The 19052-nt window shown below is 39.9% G+C and overlaps 1 protein-coding gene across 1 annotated transcript; it reads right to left on the bottom strand.

Annotated features, from left to right (window-relative positions):
- Positions 1–8657: 8657 nt before the first annotated feature.
- LOC131220784 (polygalacturonase ADPG2) lies at positions 8658–15243 on the bottom strand. Its single transcript, XM_058215628.1, has 3 exons — positions 14648–15243; positions 11140–11471; positions 8658–9270 (listed from the first exon to the last, which is right to left on the bottom strand). Exons 1-3 carry the CDS (start codon positions 15226–15228, stop codon positions 8783–8785), a joined length of 1401 nt encoding a protein of 466 aa, XP_058071611.1. The 5' UTR covers positions 15229–15243; the 3' UTR covers positions 8658–8782.
- Between the last annotated feature and the right edge of the window lie 3809 nt (positions 15244–19052).

Genomic DNA, 19052 nt, shown 5'->3' with positions numbered 1-19052 from the left:
AAAAAACAGGATGGACGAAGTGGATACAGAATGAACACATCAAGGTGGGCCCCACAGTAAGGGCTGCACCGTCTTGGCTGAGCAGTGTCTCCGCTAATATGCTCCCTTCACCCACCCAACAAGCAACCTAAGCAACCAAATTTCTTGAGGTGTGAAATTCACGTGAGTTCCTGTGATTTAATTCATTCAATTTTTTTTTTTTCCAGATCATTTAAGGATAGAGATAAAAAACAAGGCAGATCCAAAGCAAAAGTGGACTCCAACGACAGTAGAAATTGATGTTACCGTTTGAAAACTTCTTAGAGCCAACAGAAGGCTGTGATGAAACTGATATTTATATTTTAACTTCATCAGGTATACATGATCTTGTGAACAAGTTAGATGTAAAATAAGCTGATATTAATACAAAAATAACGGTGGGACTGGAAAAAGTTTCGTACGTTAGAAATTGTATTGTGTAGTTAGCAATGTATTTGGGAGAGAGAAATCCTGCTTAACACATCGGAATTAAGTACCAATAAACGTTAATAAATGACATCTCTTTCTAAAGTTAATTTAAAGAAGCAAAGGATTCGCTAGTTTGGGATGGCCCATCATAATCTTTATATATAATCTAATCCAACCATTAGATGAGTCACTATATATTAGAGCCGGATCCTGAAAATCAGCCCTATCCTTGTTTAAGGTAGACCACATGATTGAAAACATTGTACAGGTAAAGCTCACCCTCCAGATTGTTTACCTTGGTATAGCCCACTTTAATTATGTATAGGTCTGAATTTTAGGCCCCAGGCCTAACTTTTAGTGCGGCATCTACTGGTTGGAGTGGATTTCATATACTCATGATCACAGTGAGCTCGGTAATAATCAAGGGTGGACGTCTCTTCCAATTGTTTCCATGTGTATGGCCCACTTATTATCCTGATTTTTTTTTTGTTGGGGGTTTAAAAAGGGATTACACATCCAATGATCCGAATGGATCTCATGTACACGTCACGGTGGACCCTGTAAAAAAAAATGAAGGGCGGGCGTCCGTCACGTACTGTTAGATCCAAGAAATGTGCGACGTTTTCAAGAGCGGGGGAGAGTGGATCAGGCGCTACTCCGATAAGAAAGTAGTGGGGCGCTTCCCAGACCGTCGGCCCACCTTATGTATGTGTTGTATATTCACCCGGTCAATCAATTTTCACGGGTCATTTTAGTATTAGGTACCAAAAATAAAGCAGCTCCAAATCTCAGTTGACCACACCAACAGGAAATAGTGGAAACAGAACATCACTGTCAAGAACTTCCTAAAGCCCATTTTAATATTTATTTGCCATCTAACCTGTTAATAAGGCCATACCAACGTAATAAAGGGAAAACACAAATATCAGCTTAATCCAAAACTTTTTTAACCCTTGTAAAGTTTTTAATGGTTAATCACCATTGTTTATTGGGGTGTGGTTCACCAGAGATATGAATTTACTTATTTTTGGGACCATGTCCGAAATTGATTTGGAAAAACTGATGGAAATCATGGACATACAACACAAACATGAAGGTGAGCCCCACAGACAGGAAAACACCTACTGCGGTGTTACCTGCGCGCGTCAGTGTAACCCGACTTGGAATGCGGAGGGAGGAGGCGCGTGCCGTGTTTACGTTGTAAGGTTCCATGGCCGCAACATGATGTAAGTCTTATATTCCCCACCGTCCTTTCATTTTTTTTAATTTTTTTTCGGATTATTTTATGATATGAGCCCAAAAATGAGGTAGATCAAAGTCTCAAGTGTACCACACCAAACAAAGCAGTTGGGACAATGAACCCACCGTTGAAACCTTCCTTTGGCCCACCATGATGTTTTTTCCATCTTACCTGTTCAAAAGGTCACCTGGATGAAGAGAAACACACATATCAGCTTGATCCAAAACTTATATGGCCACCAAGAAGTTTTCAATTATAGGAGTTCAATCCCCGCTGCCTTTTGTGGTGTTGTTGACTTGAGCTTTGGATCTGCTTCATTTTTGGGCTCATACTCTAAATTGATCTGGAAATATGGATGGACGGTTTAGATATAACACATACATGGATCGGGCTATATAATTTTGCCATATAAAAATGGTACCGATCTGAGTGCGGTGTTCTACGGTACGCAGTCCGAGTCTTTTTACGGGATTGAGCAGGGAAAACAGGTGCCCACTATTTATTTTTTACGCAGCCCACCTTTGATGTGTACCTAAGATCCACTCCGTTCATTAGGTGTGAAATCTCATGCTCGCTGAGAGAGAGAAAAAAAATCAAGCGGACCTGTGATTCAAGTGGGCTATACAATAGAAAAAGTTGGAAGAGAGATGACCACCCTTGAATTTGAAAGGGCTTACCGAAATGAGCATGTAAAATTCACTCCAATTATTAGATGCTACACCGAAAGCAAAAGCTAGGCCTGAGTAATAAAAAGAAGGCCCGTTCTTGATTCAAGTGGGCTACACCAAGGGAAATGGTTTGGAGGGTGACCTTTTGATGTAAATTGTTTCCAATGGTGTGGTCCACCTAAATGATGGATGGGGCTGATTTTAGGATACTGAGTCTAACAAGGGATAACTCACGTCATGGTCAGGGTAGATTTCACATTAGCAACACGGTGGGGCCCATCCTATCTGACAACTCAAATTTCTTTTTAAATTACTTTTCATCTATAGCATTATTAACATTAATTACTATTTAAAGTAGGCAACTAGTTGGACCGTCCAACTAGTTTCATGTGAGCATTTCTCTCTCCATAGACCTTTTTAAAAAAAGTTTTCACAAAGTCACCTCATTAATCTAAGTAATTAAAGTGTAGCAACATGGATTGGCCCCAACCTAATGCTCATGTGAAATCCATCCTAAGTGTGTAGTTCCCTGGCCCAAAAAGTCAGGTCCATCTATTATTTAGGTAGACTGCATGATTGGAAACAGTGTACAGGTACCATCCAAACTATTTTCATTGGTGTCGCTTACATTAATCATGTATAGGCTTTTTGGGCCTAAGCGTAAATTTTGGTATGACATCTAATGATTGTAGTGGATTCCATATAATAATCACAATGAGCCCTATAAAAATCAAGATAGACATCTCTCTCCCAATTATTTTGTTTGGTGTGGCCCACTTGAATCACAGGTCAACGTAAATTTTTAGAACCAAGTCTAATGTAAGATTACACATCTAATGGTCGGATTGAATCTCATATACATCATTGTGATCCCATAAAAAAATCTAGTTCCAGTGAAATTTCCTTTTTTAATATAAAGGGGAAAATTACCTTGTTCACAAAGAGTTGGGAGAGGGAAGTGCCCCCCCTCCCGTTTATTTTTTTTTTTTTAAAATTTATTTTTACAGAGCCCACAGGGATGCATATGTGAAATCCACTCCAGCCATTAAATGTATAATCCCACATTAGATCTAAGGTCAAAAAATCAATCTAACCTATGATTTATGTAGACCACACAAAGGAATCAGTTGAGAGAGACGTCCACTCTTGATATTTACAGGCCCACAAGCTGAGCAGTCTGATGATCATAACTGCCCATAATATGTACTCCATGCCCCATGAGGCACCATATTAAAAAAATGAAAAACTTTAGATGAGTGAATGATTGGGCCAGTCACTGACTGTAGATGAGTGTGAGAAGAATGAAAATAAAATTTTTACCTACCAAAACTTTCTTTGGCAAAAGTTTTTTGCTTATTTTTTACCGACGAAAAAATTCATCGGTAAAAGTCTTACCTTTTAACAAAATCCTTTACCCTCGGACTTTTACCGACGAATTTACCGATGAAAATTTTCGTCGGTAAAACTCTTTACCTACGAAAAAATAGCCTTTAGCGACGAAAATTTTCATCGGTAAAAGTGAGTTTTCTTGTAGTGAGTTACATTAGATTGAATGATAAATTATCCAAAAAAATTTAGTAACTAAAAGTATACAAGCGACCTGTTAAAACTAAAAATTCCTGCAATTGTAAGTTGCTAATGGACATGACTCATCTTTTTCATTTTAGAGTAGTTTTAGTATTCGGTATCTTATTAGGAATTACTTTTAATAATACTAGAAATAATGTTATGTAATTAAATTAGAATTTTCTATGTTAGTGTATTTTACTATTTCGAAAATTTTCTAATTTAATCGAATTAGGACTCCTGAGTAGGGTGATTAGAGCCGAATCGTTATTTTCACTAATTGCAAAAAGGTCACGGTATAAACTTAACTAATCCAAACCCTAGTTGTCGTGCATAAGAAATCTTATCACCTAGTTTATTCCAAAAATGGTTAGACTAACCAAATAAGCTCTAGACCACTCACTGGTGGGCCACTAAACTTGAAATATAGAAAATTGTTCGTTTGACGTCCATCGCGGACGTTGAGCCAAGAAAGTACACAGAATTGCTCAATTTGAAGTCGAAGGGCAGCACATGTTGTGTGAGGCTAAGATGAAATAAAAAAAGAATTTAAGTTAATTGTCTGCCATCGATCTTTTTCGAACTTAGGACTGTAACCTAGAGTAATGTCCTACATATATCCATATAGCCACGACCCCAATCGATAATCGGTAACCGTTGAACTAACTTTAATCGTCACCATTGATTATCGCATCTAAATTGTAGAGATACTGATGTCTTGCATAGATCACCACTAAGTAAAGCTGTCCACAAGTTGAGTTAACTCAATTGACTCGCTCGTTTCGACTCGGAAAAGCTCAGCTCACGTTGGCTTGAAATTGGGCTTAGGTCGAGCCGGGCTGGTTTTGGACCTCGAAAAATTTTTGAGCCGAGTCTGAGCTTGACTCGCCTGGGCTTGAACCTTGACTCGGATCGAATCAGATTGGTGACTCAGTCATTTTGATCTTAATGCTGCTCACCGAGTATTTGATGAAATGCCTCAACAAAGTGTTATTTCTTGGACTACCTTCAACGAAGTGTTGTTTCTTCGAGATATTTCTTCATTATGTTGGTGTTTGGCACCTTTCATTTGACATATGCAGATGACTATAGAGTGAGATTAGATGGTGGTGCACTCAGGATACCCCAATAGACTCATAGCTTCATCCTTTTTTATAGTTGTATTTTTCATACATGTTGAATTTATTGCGATTTGTATAATTCTCATGTGGACAGACACTACATTTGAAATTATACATTTTTCATATTAGTCATATATTTATGGATTTTGTTATCTCTACCTTGCTTTTGATTAGCTAAATTCAAATACGTTACTCTGATTATTTGGGTATGAAATAAATGTGAATTTAAAAGAGGACACGCGTGCATTTTTATAAAGTTCACACCCAAGAACTTGAAATCGGAATTTCCGAACCGAGGTGCCAAATTTCAGGGAGTGACAATTACACTAAGAGCTAAGCTATGCTAGGATAAGAACTTATGAATGACCTTATGTGGCCATGAGCATCGAATGCCCTCACTTTCTTTCAGCTCGCTCCATGGCCAGATTTTGGTACTTAAAAGCTTGGTTCTTATTGGGGTGTGATATTGACTCGGATATTGGAATATGCTTATATTGGAGTCGTGACTAGCGAAATGAATCTTTAGAATTTATGGCCGGTTAGAATCACTCGTGGGTTGAAGAAATATAATATTCTCCAACTCATGTGACTCTTATGGTTGATCTGTACCGTATATTTTGAGGAAGGGCCTGGGTTATGATAGGGGAATAGGCACAATTTTCCACATGCAAGGTGTGTGGTCTATACTTTATGTGATTTTATATTTTTCTAGGTATTCAATGGAGTTTCAATGCTTCTATATCAGGTTATGCTTCGTAGATTTTTAAGACTCCATGTAGGTGAGGGGATAATAATAATAATAAAGGGAAGAAAGGAGAATATGGATTAAAGAAGAGTGTAAAAACATTGTGCGTGCATGTATGAGTGTTCCAAGTGTCTTAAGATATGTTGAGCAAAGCACGAGTTGAATAGAGGTATGAGAAGAATAAGGGAAAATCAGACAATATTTTCTTACAAAAGAGATAGTTGTATGTCCCCGATCCAAGCACTACTATTTAACTTTGGTAGCTTATTCGACCTCAATTATTGGCACTCTTTAGTTAGGCAGAATAACGGTGAAATCAAGATTTTTGAAGATTTGGCAGGAGCTGGAGCATATTCTAGTTCGCAAAATGGTCAATGAGTGACCGTACATTGTCTGTCAGATCACCCTAGCCCTCTATTTGACTGGCCCAAACTCGTCTCTCAACTCTTAGCGTCGGCCACTACCCCCGGATGGTCTATTGTAGTCAACCGGTACCCCGTAGGTATTCTTTTTTCCTGCTGTGACAAACTCTTTTAAGTAAGGTAATTATTTCATCGACTGGGTGCTACTTTTCACAACTGGTACCTTAAGTTCTTGCTATGCCGTTTCATTCTTTATTGCCTTGTAATTGCTGTGTATAGGGATTTCAGGGTCTCGGGGGTCTGTTCTTTACCCGACTTAAGTGCCGTTCAATTAGGTTTGATGATTTGTCTCTAGGAGGTACCGAAGGCCCCCTTAACTTTTGTAGACTTTAGTACCTTTGGAGTCCAACAAATATGATTTAATTGAAGCTATATTAATCAGCAACTCCCGGGTATATCGGACAATTGGTTGATATATGATTTAAATGAGTTACGGGTTTGTTAATCCAACTCGTTGACCATCTCCAAGTCACATTGAGGACCCTTTATAACCAGCTCATCTAGATTTTTAAGGCATTTTGCGCTAACCAAAGGTGGTTTTATCATACTGATGAACATTTTGAGCTTCCAAAGGATCTTTATGATTTGATTGAAACTGAATTGGTTGGCCCCTTGATCTATCAATTTAATCTGTAGATCTAATCAGCCCACTATTTTTCGACACCTACCTGAAATGTATCCTGTTCAACTCGTATGATTGGTTGACGAGTATAAAGTCACACGAAGATTTTTTTCATCGAAGCTTAGTTGAAGCCAAAGAGTAGTTTAATTTCGTTTTCGAGTGAGGTGCCTACAGAACTAAATGAGGATAAGCAACATTGTGTTGTATAGTTGTGTTATGTTGGGTTGGCAAGGGCTTAGAGATCTTCAATTTTTCTCATATTTATAGAAATTTTAGGTAGTAGCTAAAAAGAGATATTCATAACCACTTTCCTGGTTTGCTGAGTTGTCTAAGCCCATAAACAGTTGTGGCTCGTTTGTTGTGGGTTGGCCATTGATTACGCGCATGTCCTCAATCCATCGAGTAGGCAGAATTCCCTCGTAAGACGCCACGTGTATATAATCGTTATCCTTTTATCCGCTTGAATGTGCATTGTGCGCTGTGAAAAATAGCCTACTATGTGTTGCCTCTACATTGCTTTGCAACTCTTTAATTGGTTTGGGCCATAAAAGTCTTTTGTATGACGCAATGGTACATCAGACTTGTTCATCGTTGGCCATGACTGTATTTTGGTCATTACCCACTATCAATCAAAAGGCCACCAATGGGAGAAGTCAACTATTTCACGTATGTGAGATATGTGACAAGTGTCCCTTGCAATATCCTCCTAGATTTATCCTTTTTATGCACCTCATAAATTTTTGGATTCAGATCAAATTGCGACGTCTGAGCTGAGCAGCCGAAATGATCTGGCATTTGTTTCTTTTTAAGATTTCACTGTCATGTGCATGATCTGTTACATCAATCATAAACTATCCCATCCCATCGTTCCTGTAATATTACCCATCTAAGTGATGATTTTTGGCACTATGGCCCCTTACAGTCGAGGAGGGTACCTGATGGATGGAGTGGATTGCATATAACCAACATGGTCGGCCTAAAGTGATTGGTGTTTTACACGCAACATAAAAACAGGTGTTGTAGAGGATTCTGGTTCATATAAGGGGAATGGTCTGGGCAGAATTAGCTGGCTTACTCCGTATAATGGTGCTGGGGCTCATATAATTCGGTGATCAGGACTGTTACTCATATGGGCCCCACTGTTGACCGAATACCCCCAAAATACCTAGGTTGGAACAATTTAGCAATTCAATATATGGCTTTATTCAACTGGATGTGGACCACTCCAATTTTTTGTGGTTAACATGCTATAACATTGATCGTAGGGTGGATTATCCCATTGACGAGATCTCTAATTCTCTATATCATGGTCCATCGACAATGGAACCCAATTGGTCAATGATCTGAATCAGAGGACCTTTGCTAAGCCGCATTTGTGCAGATTGGCACCATTTTGCGTATGCCATCTTCCATGTGCATGTGAGATCCAAGCCATCCATCAATTTGGCTTAACTTGGAGATGATGTAGGCTGGTCCAAACACCGGTTGGGCCATGTTGTACAAAGAAAACTGACACATTAGAAATTTGGCAACCCTCTCACTTAAATCAGAAGCTCTGACCTGTACTGATTATGGGCGAGAATTTCAATGACGCTATGAAAGGCCCGGATCTCACAGGTCCAAGTCACCTGTCATCATTGCCCATCCACTCTAACGGAGCTCAAAGAGACATTTCACCCCCATCTATTTCTAAATCCTTTTATAGAGAGGATTTCATTTACAAGCCCATTTACTCTCATTTTATTTTATTTCCATGCATTTCACTTCTGTTTGAAAATTGATTGATGAGATGGTTTAATATGAAAAGTTAATTTACAAAGGTACTGGGATGTAAATATCATATTAATGATATATCATTTTGTAAAATTCCATAAATCAGAACCATATACTCAATGATCACTACAGCGCTTTCGCACGAGTAAATCAGGAAATCTCTTGCAAAGAAATCACACTACTGTTTGTACAGATCTGAATTGAAATCAATTAAGGATATCTTGTTTACCGTCGAAGGTCTGAAGTCCAAAGGGTTATTCCATCCTTTAACGTCGCTCTCATACCATCTCATATTCACATTTTTCATATCTAGACCTGAAATGTGCTCCATAATAACCCCGGCTGTGCTGTGATTTACGAGCCCTTTGCACCCTGGCCTGTAATCAACTAACCCACCAGTGTAATTCGTCCACCTTCGGTAAGTTAGATTCACATTGATGAATTTCAAGTTGCTGAGAAGCCCATCAACCGAGCCCGATAAGAAAACGCCGTTCTCGGACACTGCAGAGATGTTAACAAACCGCAAATTGGAAATTGACCCAGCTTTTGAATTGTGGTGCCGTGGGCACGTGGTCACATAGATGGGCTCCGCTCGACCCCACCATGACAGATCATAGTATCTCGTGCTGATTTTGATGTTTGAGAAGGTAACATCGCTTACTTTCCCTGCATATAGAATGAATGATCATTAATCAGATGAAGAGAATTTTAGTGTTTGCTTGCTAGACATTGGAGAAAGAAGGCATTGGAATTTCTTTTGATCGAACATTCAGTTTTAGTAACAATAATTTAATATATATATATATATATATATATATATATATATATATATATATATATATATAAGTCAACCAAATTTCAATCAAGGGTGCGTTTGGATGCACAAATGAATTGAAATTTGAAGTTGAACATCCAGTTTAATCAAGAGATAATGAAAATTAACAGTTTCACAACGAGGAAGTAGCATCAAACTGCATTGTGAGAACTGATAACCTACAGCTGCCTGCACCGCAAGAGCAGTACAGTGAATTTTCAGCCGCATAAAATCACTTGGGGATGAAGGTGTGGTGTATTCTGGATCTTTTGTGGCTGAAAATGAACTGCACCCTAATCTCTCGGTGCAGGCAGCCTGTTGGTGATCAGTTCTCATTGCAGTATGATTCCTATTCAGAGACCAGGTCATCAATATCAAGGAAATTTCAATTTGGTTATTTTCCAATTTATTAGACTTGATAATAATTGCAATTCAACTTGGTAGCGTATCCAAACGCTCCCGTGATGAACCAAACTATATTGAAAATAGCAAAGATGAAAGTCTCTCCTAGACAACACTACTATCACAATGGCCAAACTCTCTTCTATGTGCCCCAGCTGTGTATATTTCAAATAATGCAACAGAAGCAGAACTGAAGGGTGGGCGCTTCTCATTCTTTGATCCATGCCCCATCTTCCTACACTGGACTGCTTGTAGTTTTACCACAAAGAAAAAACAATTCTCTAGAGCCTTTCTATAACATTTCAGATTTATCGATCTACACCTTCGTTATAAGGGCTGATTTTTAGCAGTACAGTTGAAGGGAAATGATAACACTCTTCTCTAAAATAAACTTGCCAAGAAACAATTTAATCGTAGCAATTTTATAGAGACCCACATGCATACGGCTCAAGGAACGATGGGAGAACAAGACTGTAGAAAGTAGTGAAAATCCAATCAACTTACAGAACGTAGAATTTCTAAAATGCCTCCTGCCCATGAGCATGACAAGGCATGAAAACAACTAAGAAAGTCTATACTGTCAAGAACGCCTGCTTGATGCACCCATGTGGAGTCCACCGTGTTGTATATGTAAAATCGACTCCATCCCATCAGGTAAGAAGAACCATTATTTGGACCGTAGATACATAAGATAAGCTTGATTAAAAACTCATATGGACGACACCAATGGGAACGACGTATGTTTGCTCCCAAACTGCTAAGTTCATGTGGTGTGGCCCAACTGAGTTTTATATCAGGCTGATTTTTGTATTTTATCTTTATCCTTGTGAGTTACACTTGATTAACGGGTGATTAGATGAAAGATACACACCATGGTCGTCCAGCACACAAACATATGGTTGGAATCCCATCCCCATTGTTCCATGTGGTGTGGCCCATGTTAGTTGTGGATATAGCTGATTTTTGGCCTGAAGGGCTGACATCAAGAATAGAACCTGATAGATGGACAGAATTTCACATACAAAACATGGTGGGGCCGACAGTCTTGAATATTTTACACACAGGGCTGCGCAAAACAGGTGCTGCAGAGGATTCCAGTCCAAAAAATACATGGGCACAAGCTACATTGTTATGCTATATGAACGCATACAAGAATAAAACCTAGTTCTTATACATTTTCAGACTATATCCGCACTGTATTATACTGAGCAGAAAAACAGAAATCACAAGCGATTCAATTCTCAAATGCAGATCATAGATGGAGGTAATTTAAAAGGCACCAAAATGAGAAAATCACAAGAAACCAAACAGTTATATACCTCCATCGCGTATCTGAAGTCCGAGTCCTCTATGTGATTCGACAATCGTGATGTTATTGAAAAGCAAACCTTTGAACTCATACCAACTAGCACTCCCGAGCTTGATTGCTGAGGATTTAGTCCGAATCCGGCAGTCTGTCACCCTTAGGTTATACAGGGGCCCAGTGGAAGTCTTGGGACAGATCGCATCGTCTCCTGTATCGATGTCACATCTCGTGATGACTGTGTTATTTGAATCCTCAATGTCAATGCCATCGTTGTTTGGTGTGTCGAAGTCGCCTCGAATCAATACGTCGTGAATTTTTGTGTTGTTGCACCTCACAATATGCAAACTGCAAAGAAACAGTTTTAACTAGTTAGGGTAGGGAGAAACCACATGGAAAACAATAGTGAAATCTTGTGGATGAGGAAGACTGGAAATCAATCCAGTTTAAGGTGTTTCTGTAACAAGGTTGTTTATGTTGGTTTTGAATGGTTGAAAATATTAGACCAGATTTACGAATTGAGCTGAGGCATAGTTTAAAATCACTCCACTTGAAATTGAATTTGCTCTTCGTATGGCCTTAACCCCAAGTAGTAAGTTGACTTAGAAGACAAACTTGCATCATACCGGGAGCTCGGGTGCAGCCCGGCTCAACGTGCGCTGTACAGAAATGGTCCACCAAAAATCCCAAATGCCCCAAGCCTTCTACATCACATCTCAAATATAACCACTTTCAAAGTCTCCTTGTATTTCTGATTTAGGATTATTCTCAATGCAAGATGCATAGAGGCAATTAGTTAAATGAAAATTTGAAGGGAAATGCAGAAATTTTGGTACCGCCAAAAATTTTTAAATATGTTAAAATGTGAACTGTCAGAGACTGAGAGTTCTCTTCCAGAAATTTCCATACTTTCTTTGGAAAGCAGCTGAAATGGAAGACTATTTCCATAGCTTTCTTTTTTAAAAAATAAAAAATAAAAATTCATTGTATGTAGATTTCCATGGAAATCATGTTCTTTTTGAAGGTTTGCACCGTTCCCAGAACAATTCATGCACATTCTGCAGTCCTCAAATACCTCCAAATTTTCAAAAGATCCTAATCGTTAATCACGGACTGTATTCAGTCGAATGTGCACTGTTTTTGTACATCTCATCCGTCTATTTTTAAACCATGAATTGGAAGGTTACGACTGTCCCGCCAACAAGATTTTGGGGGCATTGTTCATTCATCGTGGGATGCAGAGAACAATTAATTGTCCCATCAGGAAGCAATTGCATCCCGGGCCGTCCCATCCGAACGCGGATTTCCTGCCAAAGCCCTTCGCAGGAAGTTCCTGCACTGGAAACTTAGGTGGGGCCCACTGATTTTTCTCAGAAATCCACCCTGTCCATCCGTTTTGTAAGATCATTTTAGCACATTGACCCAAAAACGAGCCGATTCAATACTCAGATGGGGCTAAAAGGTGAGGATTGAATATCTACAGTTGAAATATTCATGGGACCACAGAAGTTTTGAATCAGGGTAATATTTGTTTTCTCAGTTCATCCCAGTAGGAATGACGTTGTGAACGGTATGGATGGAATTTAAACATCACTGTCGACCCCACGGAAGTTTCAATGGTAAGAATTTCCCGACCCACCTTTTTCTTTGAGTCTTTGATCACGCTCACTTTTGATATCAAGTCCTAAAATGAGCTAAAAACACGGATGGACGGGTAGATATCTCACAAACATCACGGTGGCCCCACCTAGCGCAGGACCTTCCTGCGAAAGCCTTTTGCAGGAAATCCGCATCCATCCCATCCCATGACGCTGGATCCAGACAAACCTTTTCTTTTGGCTCCACGCAACGGTACATGTGGGCCCCATCTTTTGGCAGCCTAAGCCATTGATCTGGTGGCCCCATCATGGTATGGACCATATGCTAATATCTTCCACATCAGATGATCTTAGGCGTCCACATGAAAATGGGTGGTCGACGCTTAACAGTGCCAGATTGGAAAGTTGCGTCATCTGATGGGGAAGAGTTTGGGGTTCTCTCTCATCCATCAACAGGCCACCATATGAACGACTTGGTTCACCAGAAGGCGGCACGTGAGAGTATGTGCAAGAGGGTCAATGGTTCAATACCTATTTCTCTGATATGCCCATCCTTGATGGACCATGCCTTCAAATCTCCTCCATTAAAAAGGATGCCTTAAAATCCCACGAGTGCATGCTCACAGCCTGCTTTTGGGCCAAGCCAAATGGGGAGTGGGTCCAGCTAAGGTTATAAAATGTGGACCGTTCGGCTTGGGTACGATCAGAGTCATGCAAGCCCTTTGCACCCACTTAAAAATTCATCAAGCCCAACCCAGCCCGGCCAAGACATTTACTTGTAATTTCGACCTGATAAGACCATACTCTTGTTTAAGACTGGAATATAGGGATGAAGGCAATGTAGCGAAACTCAACTAAAGGATACATAATAAAATCACATCTATCATGTGTATTTATCCATATGGCATCTGTTAATATGTTTAACGCCCGGATGTGTCATCTGACCCAGCCTATTGGTAAGCTCTGTGGGACGGTTGTATTGAGTAGGGTTCAACCTAAACCCGGCCCATTTAAACGGGCCACATTTATCAACTTGACCCGGACCCATTTACTAAAAAGGGCCACATTTTCTAACTTGAGCCCGATCTACAACCCATTTAGCTTGGCCCAGACCTACCTCAGTTGACCGGACCCAGTGCCACTCCTAGCACCGTTCACCTGGGTTCAATGAGCAGAATATGATCCTCGAGCCATGGGTGCAAAGGGGCCCATGGTTCATGGATCGAAATCATTGATCAGTTAGATCTACCATGGACCATGTCACGAAAATCTCCTCGATAGGACAATCCTGCCCTTTCAATATGGTTTCTGAAAATAGAAGGTCAAGAAGAGATATACAGCAAGGGTCCACATTCAACTGAGAAAAAGCCCAGGATCGGTGGTTAGAATGTTCTAATCGGGGAGATTCTCGAGCCGTGGTCCATCCACTGCGCGGCCCAAGAAACCAATGGTCTCGATCACCGAATCACGGGCTTCAATTGTACCAATTGAGAGCTTAGTTCGTTCCTTTGATACTCCCACGAGAGTTTTCGTCCATGGCACATCGCAGATGAACACGTGAACGTAGAACAAATAAAACCAGTTTAATCTGTTTAAAAGATGGGCCCACTATCCGCATGTGGCCATCCATGGACAATAACCACCGGTCTAAATTCAACATAAAAACGTCCATTAATCAGACCATTGAATCGTCTAAAAGATCTGGACTTCGGTCCATCCCCATCTAATCTACAGGCCCATGAATTATGCAGTTTGAATCGAGATCATGATCATGCCACGTGTTTCATCGGCCCTGAGCACGGGCATGGACGGTCATACTCTACCAGTGCATCAACTCACTGACGTGGACGTTGACCGTCCATCCGCGCACGATAGCAAAAGCCTGGATCTGGAAAGAAGCGTAAAGGGCGAGTGTATCGTACGCACCACCAGTAAGCAGGCTGCGTGAGATTGACGTCCCAAACCTTGACGTTGGAGCTATTCAGGAAGCCGACGAGCCGGGGCCGGCACTCGTCTCCGTAACAGGATCCGGTCTTGTTCCAGCTCACCATCACGTTCTTCCGTGGGTCCCACCGCTCCACGAACGCCCATCCCTGGCCGTTGATCTCACCCCCGCCGGTGATCCCAACTTCCTTCGCGTTCTCCGCCACCACCACGTACCACCGGCTCGACTCCCTTGGGTAGTCACACTGCCGCGTGCCGCCCAAAATCCTAGCCCCCTTCTCCACTTCCAGCACCACTCCAGACTTCAGGAAGATCGTGGCCGTCAGGTACGATCCCGCCGGAAATATGACACGGCCGCCGCCGCCGGCCGAGCAGTCGTCGATGGCAGCCTGGATGGAGCGCGTGTCGTAGCGCTTGCCGTCGCCGGATGCGCCGTAGTCGGTGACGGAGATGGAGATGCGGGATGAATCGGATCGGGGGAGTTGGATGGTGGGCAACGTGGCAGATGGTGATTGGAGAAAGAGGCTGTACAGGAGGAGGAGGAGGAGGAGGATTTGTGCCATCTTTTCTCTCGTCTTTCACTTTTTTTGGCTTTGGACAGGGATTGGCCCATTTTGAGTTCCACGAGAAATTTGCGACTGTAGACCCCACCTTTTATCCAGCAGTTTTTATGAAGCAATACAAACTTACTTTGGGAACTTTGCTCGTACGGACAGCGAATTTGAGGACGAAAATACCCCTCCTTTCACGGAAACGGATTGGGTACTCCCCTGCCACCAGCCGATGGCGGATGGTCGGTGGTCTGTGGGCCCCACCATGATGTATGCTTTTCATCCATGCCGTCCATATATTTTTCCACATCATTTTATGGTATGAGACCAAAAATGAGGTATATCCAAATCTCAAGTGCACCACATTACAAGAAACAGTGTTGAATGAGCGTCGACCATTAAAAACTTGTTGGGGGCCCACTGTGATGTTTGTGAGAAATCCTCCCCATCTAAGTTCATTCATAGGGTTACAAAGACCTGGATGAAAAAGAAAAACAAATTTCATAATGATCCACAACTTCTATAACCCTTAAAAGGGTTTCAATGGTAGATGTTCAATTCCCCATTGCTTTTTACGGTGTGGTCTACTTGATAGTTAGATCTATCTTATATTTCGTCTAAAGCCTTAATATGAGCTCGCCAAATAGATGGACGGATTGGATATAACACAGACCTCATGATGGGACCCACAAAAGAAATGTGATTTCTGAAAACTAGTGTTCCCTATTGCTACGGATTATAACCGTAGCCCTTACTTTTTCGATGTCCTTTGATATATGTCGAAGGTATTTCGATATGTATTGAAGGTCTCTCGATATGATCGAAAAAGGTCTAGAACTGTCTAGCAAGTTTGCCTAAAAAATCTTGCAATTTTCAATACATATCGAAGAGTATTCGATATGTATCGAAGATGATTATACCTATAGCTACAGATTATAACCGTAGCCATAACTGTAGTCCATGTCAATCTATGCAAATTTTTTATATATATATTTTTTATTTTTTATTTTTTTACATAGAGAAATTTATTCTACCTACAATTTTCTCGAATACATATTTATATAAATATGTATAGATAAGCATATAAAAAAATTTTCTCTCTTTTTTTCATTTATTTCTTTATTCATTTAACAAGAATATCTTCTAAACCAAAATTAGTTACTTGACGTACCCTATATGATTTTGGGGTAGGAGAAGCTACTTTAGTCAACCAACCTGGTTATTTTTCAAGATTCCATCAGGTCGATGATCGAAAATCTATTTCATTCACTTCGCGGTTAATTTCAATCAGTTCGCGGTCAATTTCATTCATTTCATTTACTTCGTGATCAATTTCATGCATTTCATAGTCAATCCTGGCGATTCCCCTTCACTTCATGATCAATTCCATTAATTTCATAGTCAATTCCCTTCACTTCACGGTCAATTCCGTGCCTTTCATGGTCAATTCCCTTCATTTCACGGTCAAACAGAAATTGAGTGGGGCAAACATGAAATTGAGCGGGGCAAACATGAAATTGAGTGGGGCAAACTAGAAATTCAGCAGGGCAAACATGAAATTCAGCGGGCCAACGAAAAATTTAGCAAGGAAAACATGCAATTGAGCGGGACAAACTAGAAATTTAGCGGGGCAAACATGAAATTCAGCGGGGAAAACATGAAAGTTGAAGGTTATCAAAGAAATTTAAAATTTTGACAAAAACAATTAGACAATTTTTGGAGTTTTCGACATATTGAAAACTTTAGTTAACATGTCGACCCGATCAATCAAAGCGTTTCGACCGATTGAATCGATGGATAAATAGTTTACACAGTTTTGAGTATTTTTATGCAATTTGTTTCTATTTCTAGTTGTGATTATATATTGGTGTAATTGATATTAGGGTTACTACTAGACATGCTTAAGGGTTTGAAAGGATTACACCCTGGACCATATCTCAAGTGGTAGACTAAGTGAAGATACCTCGTTTCAACATTGAGGTCTTAGTATCAATTCCCTAGTGGGGGTGGCTAATAGTGGAGTATGCACTGACAGTGGATTGTACTAACAAGCTAACCCCTCTCTTCCCCCCCCTCCCCCCTCCCCAAAAAAAAAAAAGAGAGGAGGGTTTGAAAGGATTTTTAAAGAAAGAAAAAGATAGGATTTTTCTCATGGGTCTTCGAATCGGGTGAAAGAAGGAGGGCTTGAGAAAATGTAAGTAAGTGAAAGAGTTCTACAATGGGTGAACTTTCCCCCATAGCCACTCCCCTATATAAAATGCATTCGGTCCCTAACACAGACCTCATGTTTGTCCTGCTCAATTTCTTGTTGGCCCCACTCAATTTCATGTTTGCCCTGCTCAATTTCATGTTTGCCCCATTGAACTTCTAGTTTGCCCCACTTAATTTCATGTTTGTCTCACTCAATTTCATGTTTGCCCCGCTCAATTTCATGTTTGCCTTGCTCAATTTCATATTTGCCCCGCTGAATTTGTAATTTACTGCGCTCAATTTAATGTTTGCCCTGCTGAATTTCATGTTTGCCCTGCTCAATTTCTAGTTTGTCCCGCTCAATTTCATTTTTGCCCCGCTGAATATCTAATTTGACTGCGAAGTGATTGAAATTGACCACGAAGTAAATGAAATGGATTTTCAATCATCGATCCGATGAAATCTTGAAAAATAACTAGGTTTATTGGCTAAATTAGCTTCTTCTACCCCAAAATCATATGTGGTACGTTAAGTAAACCATTCTAGTTTAGGAGATATGCTTGTTGAATAAATAGATAAAGAAATGAATTAAAAGAGAGAAAAAACATTTTATATGCTTATATATATACATATTTATATAAATATGTATTAGAGAAAATGTAGGTAAAATAAAGTTTTTCATGTAAAAAAATTAAAAAAACTTGCATAGATTGGCACGAACTACAGTTATGGCCGTGGTTATAATCTGTAGCCATAGGTAAAATACTTTCAACACATATTGAAGTACATATCGAAAGACCTTCGGTACATATCAAAGGACATATCGAAAAAGCAAGGGCTACGGCTATAGCTACGGTTATAATCCATAGCCATAAAAAACACCATAGCCATGTTCCTAGTTTTTATTTTTATTTTTATTTTTTTTTGCAGTTGTAATCCCCACCGCCTTTTGTACGTCCCATCATGAGGTCTGTGTTATATCCAAACCGTCCATCTATTTGACAAGCTCATATCCAATTTGACTGCGAAGTGATTGAAATTGATCACGAAATAAATGAAATGGATTTTCGACCATCGACCCGATGGAATCTTAAAAAATAACTAGGTTTGTTGGCTAAATTAGCTTCTCCTACCTCAAAATTATATGTGGTACGTTAAGTAAATCATTCTAGTTTAGGAGATATGCTTGTTAAATAAATAGATAAAGAAATGAATTAAAAGAGAGAAAAAACATTTTATATGCTTATATATACATATTTATATAAATATGTATTAGAGAAATGTAGGTAGAATAAAGTTTTCCGTGTAAAACATTAAAAAAATTTGCATAGATTGGCACGCACTACAGTTATGGCTGCGGTTATAATCTATAGCCATAAGTAAAATACCTTTGACACATCGAAGTACATATCGAAAGACCCTCGATACATATCGAAGGACATATCAAAAAAAAAAAAAGAAGGGCTGTGGCTATAGCTATGGTTATAATCCATAGCCATAGAAAACACCATAGCATGTTCCTAATTTTTTTTTATTTTTTTTGCAGTTGTAATCCCCACTACTTTTTGTGGGTCCCATCATGAGGTCTGTGTTATATCCAAACCGTCCATCTATTTGACAAGCTCATACTAAGCTTGAGACAAAAA

Source organism: Magnolia sinica, chromosome 1 (genome assembly GCF_029962835.1).
Source record: "Magnolia sinica isolate HGM2019 chromosome 1, MsV1, whole genome shotgun sequence".
Taxonomy (NCBI): domain Eukaryota; kingdom Viridiplantae; phylum Streptophyta; class Magnoliopsida; order Magnoliales; family Magnoliaceae; genus Magnolia; species Magnolia sinica.
Note: the sequence above shows the minus strand (reverse complement) of the source record. Positions and strands in the feature narration are given on the sequence as shown.

Excerpts from the sequence above, each read along its gene's own strand:
- LOC131220784 (XM_058215628.1), bottom strand. The coding sequence starts at position 15,228 with ATGGCACAAATCCTCCTCCTCCTCCTCCTCCTGTACAGCCTCTTTCTC. Across the intron at positions 11,472-14,647 it reads ACGCAGCCTGCTTACTGGTG|TTTGCATATTGTGAGGTGCA; the intron begins GTGCGTACGATA and ends GTTTCTTTGCAG. Across the intron at positions 9,271-11,139 it reads ACTTCAGATACGCGATGGAG|GGAAAGTAAGCGATGTTACC; the intron begins GTATATAACTGT and ends TTCTATATGCAG.